The sequence below is a fragment of the Sceloporus undulatus genome, chromosome 4 (assembly GCF_019175285.1).
Source record: "Sceloporus undulatus isolate JIND9_A2432 ecotype Alabama chromosome 4, SceUnd_v1.1, whole genome shotgun sequence".
NCBI lineage: Eukaryota > Metazoa > Chordata > Lepidosauria > Squamata > Phrynosomatidae > Sceloporus > Sceloporus undulatus.
In genome coordinates, this window is record NC_056525.1 from 11,643,178 (window position 1) to 11,654,200 (window position 11,023).

The window sequence follows — 11,023 nt, forward strand, 5'->3', positions numbered from 1 at the left end:
TGGCTGGGTTCCATGTTGTGACCTCAGAGTGAGGGAATGCTACTGGTGCAAGGTGACACAGTGGGAATTATGTGTAAACAAGCACTCTTCATCACTGATCCAAGAAAATCCAGATCAAAAGATAAGGATGTTAAAAATTTGATTTAAAAGCAGGATGGCACAGATTCAGTGCAGAACTGGCCTTCCCACTCAACAGTCGAATTGAGGCTTTGGCCCTGCATTGCACGGACAAGGTGATGTGAGGGCTTGGAGAAACTGGTTTAAAAGGCCCATGTAGACATGCCTTGTGTTCAAGGGCTCATTCAACCATTAAACTTACTGGGTAAATGTATGGTGATCCATGACTCATCCCAACTGTGTGGATAAAATGAAGAATGGGCAAGGGCAGATTTAGATGTGCTAAAACCCCAAGGTATGTGTGCAGAGACCCTAAGGTATATCAGCAGGCTGTCCAAATTTCACAGAAGGAAAATGTGACACATGTAGCCAAGCAACCCGAGGGTGGTCAAAATGGCTGGAGATTCTGCATTGAATAGTGGTGGTGGTGGTGATAGATTTGATGGCCAACAGGGCTCCTTCTAAATTCTATGCTTCTATGACTCTATGACTCTAAGCACAAGCTAGGAGAGGCTGCAGCAGGTTGCTTTTTGCCCAAATCTACTGGGAAGAACAGGATCCTGTCTCTTGTTCTCCCGTCTCCCCCCTAAATTAATGGAGTGCAAACCACTTTTGCACTTTGAACTCAATTTACAGCACTTGAAGCAACATGAGGACAAAGAGGGAAAGTGGGCAGCGGAGAAAGAGAAACTAGGACATTTTAAAAGAAGCTGAAAATGGTATGACTTGTTAAGGAAAAAGCAACATGGGATATACAGTGAAGAAATAAAACATGTATGTGAGAGTCAGGATGACTCAGCAGAAACAATTAGAAGCCACACAAGTGTAAGAGGTAATGCAATTAACAAGTCCTAAATGCCAAGGACAGAAATGCAAAGTGAATAATTGAACACACCTGAGAATTGTTAAGTGGACAAGGTGAGATGATGAAATCATTAATTATGGGATGAACCAAGAGAACCAATGAGAATGATGTACACGCCCACTGGGTGGAAACTGACAAGAGTGGGTGGTATCTTGCAATGACTATAATAATGGCTATGAATCCCAATGTATTTTGTGGGTAGTAGTTGTGGAGGAGTATTGGATAGTTTTGGAGCTGTATATAGTAGAATAAAGTAGATCTTTTATATAAGACTACTGAGCTGTCTGGTGTCTTGGGTCAAGCTACAAGAGCCAGCTGGATCCTGAAGAAGTGTGAAGACTTCTGTGGAAGCAAGAGTGAGAAGGCTTGGAGAGTTTGTCAGGGTCTTCAGCCTATTCTCTGTAACTCTGCTGCTTTTAAAGCAAAGCTTTATCCACTGGCCAAAACTGGTCAGCGCCGGTGCGTAACAAGGTGGTGAGTTCGAGCCAGAGGTGAAGAGGTACAACTCCCATCATCCCTGACATGACTCAGGATTAATTGGGGCTGTCTCTGCAAACTGGGGCAGTTGGCATCTATGACATAGCACATCTCAGCCTTTGGCTTTCCATTGTTTTGGACTTTGACCCCCAGAGGTCCCAGCCAGCATACTGATAGAAAGGGATTCTGGGAGTTTAAATCTAAAACATCTTGTGGGCCAAAGACCTGAGGTCCTAAACTGCAGTGCATAAATCTGGAACTGGAAATAGTCAGGAAGTATGTGTACTTCTTTTGCTCCATAGAATAAAGATGGGATTGAAACAGAAAAGAGTATGTTCATCAGGCCTGAGTAAGCTCCCTTCTCTTTGTACATAATCCCACCATGCTCTCCTTTAAATTTCTCCCCTACAGCTCTTCAGCCAGGGTGTCATTGGTTTTCCATTGGCATTTACTACCCCCAGTATGTACCATTCCCTTATACTGTATGGGAGTGGTACATGTCACATATATTTTAGTTCATCCACTGTAGTGCTGAAAGTTCTCTGTGTTTAGCACTATTCTGTTTTCTGTACAGCATCTAATGAATAATTGGCACAAAACAAGTGTTATGAAGTCGTAGAAGTAGGAAAAGAACTTGATCAGTAGTCAGAATTGATGCATCTGGAAACTATGCCCTATGAGGGGTGGCTTAAGGAGCTGGGTATGTTTAACCTGCTGAAGAGAAGTTCCAGCTCTGTGATTGTATGATTCCACGGTTCTATGAAATGAAACTGGCAGACTGGCAACAGAATCAATGAAATAAGACTAGCATACAAGATCTATGAAATTCCTCAAACATGAAAAAGATGCAGGCATTATCTCCCTCATCTCAGGCACCTGCACAACTCAGAAAAAGTCACTTTTTGGACTGCAACTCCCAGAATTCTGCATCTAACACAGCCAGTGGCCACACTGACTTGCAGATACCAGGAACTGTAGTCCAAAAGATCTTAGAATCATAGAATCGTAGAGTTGGAAGAGACCACTAGGGCCATCCAGTCCAACCCCCTGCCATGCAGGAAATCCAAATCAAAGCATCCCTGACAGATGGCCATCCAGCCTCTGTTTAAAGACCTCCAAGGAAGGAGACTCTATCACCTTCCGAGGGAGTGCATTCCACTCTGTTTAGAAGACAATCTTGCCTTGGCCAATATCATTGCTATTCTATATCGGGGGTGTAACTATTTGGGTGTATGGAGTTGTTTGTTTGGGGATTTCTGTCTTTAGTGGAAAAGCAATTAATTTTTTAAAAATGTCACCTGCTCCTTGTGCTTCTGAGAGTTTTAACTTTTCTTTGTTTTTGCAAGGCGGTTTGTGCAGTCTCCTGTCCAAAGCAAAGTAATTTGCCCAGAAAGGAAAGGACACCATTTTTTTTTTTGCATAAAATATAGCATCTTTTGGGCCAAAAAGGCTGTTTTATAGGCAAAACACAAATTTCTTTTTGCACAAACTGCAAGGGGTGTTTTTCCTTTTGCACAAACACAAAGTTTCATTTACCAATACTTTTTGCAAAAAGAAGTCTTGTCACATGGAAAATCTTTAGCAGTTGATGGGTCAGTTGATGTATCAAGACACACTTTTTCACTGAGCATAAGAAAATTCCTAAGTATTCTTTACCTGTCTGTTCTATATAAAGATGCTTGTACATGCTAACATTGTTCAAGGAATGTAGTCCCTCTATGGGAAGCAAATGCAAAACAAAACAAAAGAATGGACAGTTCTCTGGATCAGAACACCTGAAATATCATTTCCAAAAGATAAACCAAAAATGGCACCAATAACTTACCAAAGCATTTCCAACAGGGAAATAAACTAGAGTCATAATGACTCTTCTTAAACACCGGATATAGAACCTGAATTCAGACCTAATTTCAAAAACACAACAATAACCTCATTCCCTGAGTATTGCATGCCCTTCTTTATTGAACAGCTTACATTCCTCTTTCTTTAAAGACTTACTGAATAAGTTGCCCTTTCCCCACCCTAAAAAAACAACAACCCCTTCTTACTAAAAAAAACAACAAAAAACTAACCACAATACCTATCCAGCCTCCATATCATTTTATCATCTCAAGATCACCAGAAGCAGTGATATTACGGTAGTCTCCCTCCCAATGTTTCCATGGCACTTTTAAAGTGAGAAATGGATAGACTGCTGTACAAGAAGCATTCAAGCTTGGCCAACATTGACTCCATAAATGCTACGGCTTCCTGGATGACATCACAGATGATGTCTATGCTGGATCAAAATTACAAAACATGGAGACATTACGCACAATAGGCAGAGGCCGATGCAATAACAGAACCTCAAGGTTAACCTTGTAGAACAGACACCTATTCATTCCAATGTATGACAACCAGCTAAACACATTCATGCTATGGTGGATTTGGAGGCCATGTATAAAAGCAGTAAAGCCCTCTTCCCAAGTTCCAATTCTGTCATGAATTGAGACACGTATTGTTTTCTTCCTGGGTAATGCCCAGGTCTCAATATGTGGTTTCTCTGGTGACTTGGCTGGAAAAGGTATGGTTGCTGGAGATACTGTTGGACTTCCTGTTGAACTTGGTCCTCTTCTTCTTCTTTCTCCATGGCAGGCACATGAACAAGAGTGTTGAGAGGAAGGCTTGGCGGAAGTTGGCAGACACCAGGTTATAGAGGACTGGGTTGACAGCTGAACTGACATAGAAGAGGATGTTTGTCAGCATGTAGAAATAGTGGTAGAAGTCATAAAGGAAGCTGATGGAAGAGAAGAAGAGGAAATTCTGAACTGAACAAGAAAATATAGGGAGAAGAGAACAGCAGGTAACAACAGCCATACTGTATGTATTCTATTCCATGATAAGAAAGCTAACAATGGTCATGACAGGAAAAACAAAAATGTCTAAGGCAAATAGCTATTACAGCCACATGAGAGTTGGTCATTATAAGAATCTTATATATCTTATATATTTACAAATTCCAATCCATCAACAGAGAGGATGAGCAAAGCCAAGGCTTCCTGGCACACTACACATGTTACAACACTGGATGCTCTTAGCCAATTAGCATATATCCTTTCTGGTTTCTAGTCTACACATACTTCATTTCAAAACTCCTTCCACCATTCATATGGTCATCCACCTCCTGACATTATGACCATTATTGAACGTGTTACATCATCACCATACTCACACGTTTTGCATTTCCATAGCTATTAATACAATCTGATTACAAAAGTCCTTCCTGGCCATCAGTTCCTGCATCTGAGGAAGTGGACTAACTGCTGGTACAGACTGGCAAAAAGAGCCAGCTTTCTGGCAGTTTGGAGGCATGGCGTCTGCACATCCCAACTCTGCCCCCAAGCCAGTGTCATGCCACCTGCCCAACCACATGGTGGGCAGTGTTTTGGCATTTTGGTGGTGTGGCAATTCAATGCCACATGTTGCCAAATGTGGATAAACCACTGCCATGGTGGCAAAGGCACCTTTCCCCTGCTGCTTCTTGCACTGGAAAAATGCTGGATCAGGACTGCGGCGTGCAGTTGCTGTGGCCCTGATCCAGCACTAAAAGGGGCAGCCAGAAGCTGTTCCTTCAGGGCTGGCTGTTTCGCCCCATAGTCTACAAAAGCTCATGCTATAACTTCGTTTGCACAGATAGTCTCAAAGGTGCTGCAAGAGCCCTTTGCATACAAATCTTATGGGCCTGAACAGACAGGCCAAAATAAAGCTGGTTTGGGTCACAATGGAAGTATGCTGTTTAAATGACACACACATCTTAAGACGGAGCTTCTTGTCTTTCTTCCTAAGCCCACCCTTCAACACTCCTTTTCTGTCTCTGTGGACAACATTTCCATTCAACCAGTCCAGCAAGCCCGTAGTCTTGGTTTTATCTTTGATTCTTCTCTGTCATGTATCCCTCAGATCCAGACCACAGCCAAGGCTTGTAGATTCTTTTTATATAATATTGCCAAAATCCGACCATATCTCTCTGCCTCTACTGCCAAGATCCTGGTCCATGCCCTAGTGATCTCACGACTCGATTACTGCAACATCCTCCTGGCTGGGCTTCCTCTCTCTCACCTCCGTCCTTTAATTTCTGTCCAGCATTCAGCTGCATGCATTATCACTTCCACCCACCGCTCTGACCACATCTCTCCTGTGTTGGCATCCCTTCACTGGCTCCCTCTCCCTTTCCGCATTCAATATAAGCTCCTGCTGTCGACATTTAAAGCCCTCCATGGACTGGCCCCTCCTTACTTATCAGACCTTCTTTCTCCTCACCTTCCCACTAGGGCCCTCTGTTCTGGTAGTCAAGGGCTGCTGTCCCAGCCCAGGATTTCCTCTGCCCCATCCTGGATTCGCCCCCTTTCACTTGCTGCTCCTCACTCCTGGAACCTTCTTCCCCCACAAGCAAGAGCCATCACTTCTTTACCCAGCTTCAAAACGGAGTTGAAAACCATCCTGTTCAGAGAAGCCTTCCCAGGCATTGCATAATTGTTGCTTACTATTTGATGTCCTTTTGTTGCCTGTTTATCAAACCATTTCCTGTATTGCTATGTACTTTATATGTATTATCCTACTTGAGAGTATGTATTTTCCCTGGAAGAAGATTAACCATCCATTATGAAGCCAAGCCCTCCCTCCAGTCCATCTGCCTTGGTCCAGGCCTCGGAGGTAGAGAGGAACTGCTGGACCTCTTACCCTCTCCCTTCACCACTCCCTTCTCCTTCTGTGTCATGTCTTTTTAGATTGTAAGCCCGAGGGCAGGGAACCGTCTAACTATAAAGATTGTATGTACAGTGCTGTGTAAATTTACAGCACTTCATAAATAAAGGTTAATAATAATAATAAGAGGCCAGAAGCTGTGCCAAAGCTGCGCTCCAGTCTGTAGGACTGGAGCATGGTTTTGGTGCGGTTTCCAGCTGCATGCATCATTTAAACAGCATACCTCCAATGTGACCCAAAGCAGCTTTATTTTGGCCTGTCTGTTTGGGCCCTATGACACTAAAATTTAGTGGCTGAGCTTTCTTGCTTTCCTTTTCTCTCCCCATCTTTGGTGCCGTGCTTTTTGAAATGTAAGTCTGAAGAAAAGGACTGTCTTGTGCCTGTCAATATGTAAGCCACTTGGGAGCCTTCTTGGCTGAACTGTTGGGTATAAATACTGTGAGTGATTGACTGAGTTTGCCTTTGAACTGTGAATCAAGGACAGACGAGGGACAACCACAGACACAACCCTGTGAATTACTAAGCTGATTTGCCTAATGGCCAGTAGCTCATGAGAAAACAGCATACTGATTGAAAGTCTACCCTCTGGGCCATGACACTGGAAAGTGGGGTTGTAAGCTACATTGGTTAAAACAAACAAACAAACATATGCCCTACACATCAGGGATCTGGCATTCAGTCACTTGCATCTCCAACCAATGGTTCTCAAGTAAGCAGACTTAGGTAGGAGAAAGATTTCAATTTTAGATCTGGTAGCATTTAAAGTACTTCATTTTAATTTAATCATCCCCAGTTAACAATATAATTATAACAGTATATTAAATATAGCCATACATTATAATGCCAAATCACTTATACATAATATATCCATCTCGTTTCATAGATGGCTTAAGAGAATATGGTTAGTTGCAGAAAAACTGACCAGTTGTTTTCTCATTTTGAGAGGAGAGTGTAACTAGGTAGCCATCTTTAATTTATTTCCAAGAAATGGAAATGGACTTCCATCTAAACAATTGGATTTCTGATATAGCAGATATTAATATATTATACAAATAGAGTTACATATTGGTGAACACAGATTGCTGGGGAAACTGGTTCTTACGGTTTGACTCAGTTTAAGCTAGCTTGGAAAAATTACTTTTTTGCATGACAGCTGCCAGAATGCAGGGGGAAACTGAAGAATTGTACTAAAAAAAGTGACTTTTCCCAGTTTTTTTATTCTGTTTTTGTTTTGTAGAAGCCAACAAAAAGAATAATAGTGTGAAACCTTGAAAAAAAAATGGAGGAAATCCTGAAATCTATTTTGACATTATGGTCAATGGCAGGGAAAACTGGGAATAGATGTTAATTCAGATTTCAAGGGCAATATGCCTCTGAAAGTCAGTTGCTGAGGAACAGGGTACTGTTTCATCCTTTTTTCAACTTCTCATCTCATCAGTTGTTATCTTTGGAAACAGAATACTGGACGCCATAGGCCTTTGGTCTGATCGAGCACAACTGTTCTTACATTCTTATGAGCTTATATCAAGGTCAGTTATTGGAGTTACTCTGGATCTGCCCAATCTTCTTCTTTTGAATTGGGAAGGAAAAGAGTGGGGCTGATCTAGTACCCAGTTAGCAAATCCAGTAGGATGGGGCTTTTCATCTTTAAGTTGCTATCTTTCCCCAAATGAACAGAAATAATCTCTCTCTCTCTCTCTCTCTCTCTCTCTCTCTCTCTTTCTCTCTCTCTGGCAGTGTTGGGGAGAAAACTGGCTTCTTGCTGATACTGTTATTTTCTCAAAATGTTCTGAGGTTAATGTTCAGAAAGCTGTTACTCACTCTGACCATAGGTCTTCTGGCACGTAGCAATACATAAGTCTCCGTACATGATAGGGAAGCCAGCAGACCACAAAGGCAATCACGACAGCTCCTGCAATGGACAAAAATCCCAATTTGTCTATGTAGTTCATACACTTTATGTATTGCAAGGGAAGCTGATGATTTGCATCCTGTGTCTTGTTGAAGTGCCTCAGCATCCTACAACATCTGACTCATTTCACCAAATACTATCATTGCTACTGCACATATCCTGTGAGAAGCCAGTAGTGTTGGGAATGATCTGATTTTCAATTTTTTTACATCAATGACAAGAGTCAGGGTGCATCTAGAATTAATGCAGTTTGATATCACTTCATAAGAGCTCCATCTCATGGAATTCTGTGATTAGTGCTTTTACAAGGTCTTTAGCCTTCTCTGCCAAAGATTGCTGGTTCCTCACAAAACTACAAATCTAAGGATTCTGTAGGATGGAGTCATGGTAGTTAAAGTGGTATCAAACTGTATTAATTCTACAGTGTAGAATTCTTCAGTCTAGTCTAGTAACTACAGTGTTGGGAGTGGGAGTTGTATGAAATTCCAATCCTCATTGAACATACAACATTTACTGGGCTCTCTCTCACAGCCTGACCTATCTCATAGCATTGTTACAAAGGTAAAACAGCAAGAAGGAAAGCAATGTATATTCCCCTTGAGCTCACTGGAGAAGGAAGGGCTTCTAATTGTAACTAAACATAACTATATAACTAACTAATAAATGCCACAGCAAGTCCTTTGGAAATGAAAATAGAATTTGCTACAAATTAAAGAACACATACCTAAGCTCAAATCATGATCTGGGGTGGAATAGGTATTTCTGTAGAGCAGTGGAGGGGAAATCTTCAATCCATGTTTCTAAGTGGATTTGAGAATTTTCCAGATTTGGCCTGGGAAGAATACAGGGAGTGCCCCTCTCTAAAGTTCCATCCCTTCCCAAATTCTACCTGCACATGCATCTCATCTGCATCTCATATTCCAGCTGGGGAGATACCTGTACTGGGGCAATCCTCTTATCTTTAGTTTTTGATCAGAGATTAAAACAGGTTTGCCACCCCAGTCACTAATTTGGAGCATGGGACATTGCATTCCTGATAGGAAGTTGGAACTGGATAGGAGAGGAATGCCCCTTATAATCTCTGATTTGAGACTGGAGATTGTTGAGGAAGCCACTTTGTAGAGCGAACCACTGAACTCTTGCTTCTTTCTACATGAAGAAGGGGAAATGTTGTTGGGCCAAGCAGAATAATATCAGGCAGAGGAGTTTGTGTCTTCTGGTCTAAATACCTTCAGAGCACCAGATCTTATCTGACTGTGGAAGCTAAGCAGGGTCAGCCCTGGTTAGTACTTGAATAGGAAACTGCCAAGGAATACCAGGTGTATATTTCAGAGGAGGAAACTGGCTAAACCACCTCTGAATATTCCTTGCCTAAGAAAACCCTATAAGATTCATGGGTTGGCCATATGTGGACATGTGAATTGAAGGTGTTCCTACAAACACAGAATATCCTAAAGCTAGTTTTCTATTAATCTGTGACCTTATTTTGGCTAAGCTGGCACACTGTAACCAAGTTCACATTTAAACAGTGCCAGCGGCAGGTGCTCATATTGTACCTGGTTTCTTTATCTATTGCAAGTTTGTTGTTGCATGCCTTCAAGTCATTTTAGACTCTCTCTACTGCAGGTATGTCATAATTGTGTCTGAGTTTGGATTTTATTCTCCCAGCATCGCTGAGATTTCTGCCTCTGAGAGTGCTTAATGCCTGAGGATCACCTGTTAAGTAGGAGTTCAGTTTGTGCCAGACAAAAACATCCTCCTTGCAGATGCAGTAGATTCATTTATTCTTCTGGAAACTGGGATTGCCTGACCTGGGTGAAGACTGACTCTGTTTCCAATGAGTAGATTAATCAATTTCTGACCATGATCTTTAAATCTTCCAGGGCTTTGAGAGTAGCATTTTCTTTTCAAGGTAGTGAGCTGATTGCATGACTTGTGTAATATACTGAGCTGGTCAATGGCAAGAGAAGGCACAAGCCTGCAATTTTGCCTTATATTGAGGGTGCATTATTTCAGGAATAACTGAAGAAGGAGTCTAAGTTAGTAATGTAAACCTGCCAGCAAACATAAAACAGCCAAATAAAAATCATTAGTCTATACTGTACTCTGAATGGGACTAGTAGAGAGACTTCATTTAGCTTAATGGCTAAAACAATCTCAGCTAACAACAACAACTGTAACAACAAGAACAATTTTATGCATTTATATCCTGCCTTCTTCCCAATACTGAGAAGCAAGGTGGCTTACAAAATATTGGAATCAGAAGAGATAAAAAAAAATCAAAAACATCTGTAGTTTTATTTATAAGAACAACCAAACAATCTATAGAATTAAAAACATTTAAAAATTGTTAAAAGACAGCAGATAATAAAAACAAAACAACACACAATTGAAAGCCCATTTGCAGTCAGTTCCTAAAAGCCTGATGGAATCAGAAAGTTTTCACTTGGTGGCAGAAAGAGACCTGGAGTAGAAGCAGGAAAGAGAGCTGTCCTAGTTTTCTAGGGAGGGAGTTTGAAGATATTGGGACATCTACTAAGAAGGCCTTCTCACTAGTATCCATAAAATTGCTTGAGAAGATAGAGAGACTGAGAGATTTTAGACACAAAGATTTCAGAGCTTGGACAGGCTCATATATGAAAAGATGGTCCATCAGATATCCCGGATTGAACTTAATTAGTTATTTAGTTACTTCTAATTAATTAATTAATTGATCCCCTCCCCCTCTCACCATTCCCTTCTCCTTTTGTGTTGTGTCTTTTTAGATTGTAAGCCTGAGGGCAGGGAACCGTCTATTATCCCCTCTGTTGTAAGCCACCTGGATTCCCTGTGATTGGGCAGCATATAAATAAATCATACTATTATTATTATTATTATTATTATTATTATTATTATTATTATTATTATTA

The 11,023-nt window shown here is 41.3% G+C and overlaps 1 protein-coding gene across 1 annotated transcript in view; it reads right to left on the reverse strand.

Moving 5' to 3' along the window:
- Window positions 1–2,548: 2,548 nt before the first annotated feature.
- NTSR1 (neurotensin receptor 1) overlaps window positions 2,549–11,023 on the reverse strand; it is a 172,665-nt gene continuing 164,190 nt past the window's right edge. The window contains exons 3-4 of the mRNA XM_042466289.1: window positions 8,024–8,114; window positions 2,549–4,235 (exon numbers count right to left, since the gene is read on the reverse strand). Coding sequence (XP_042322223.1) covers window positions 3,986–4,235; window positions 8,024–8,114 — 341 coding nt within the window. The 3' untranslated portion in view covers window positions 2,549–3,985. The remainder of the gene's footprint in view (window positions 4,236–8,023; window positions 8,115–11,023) is intronic.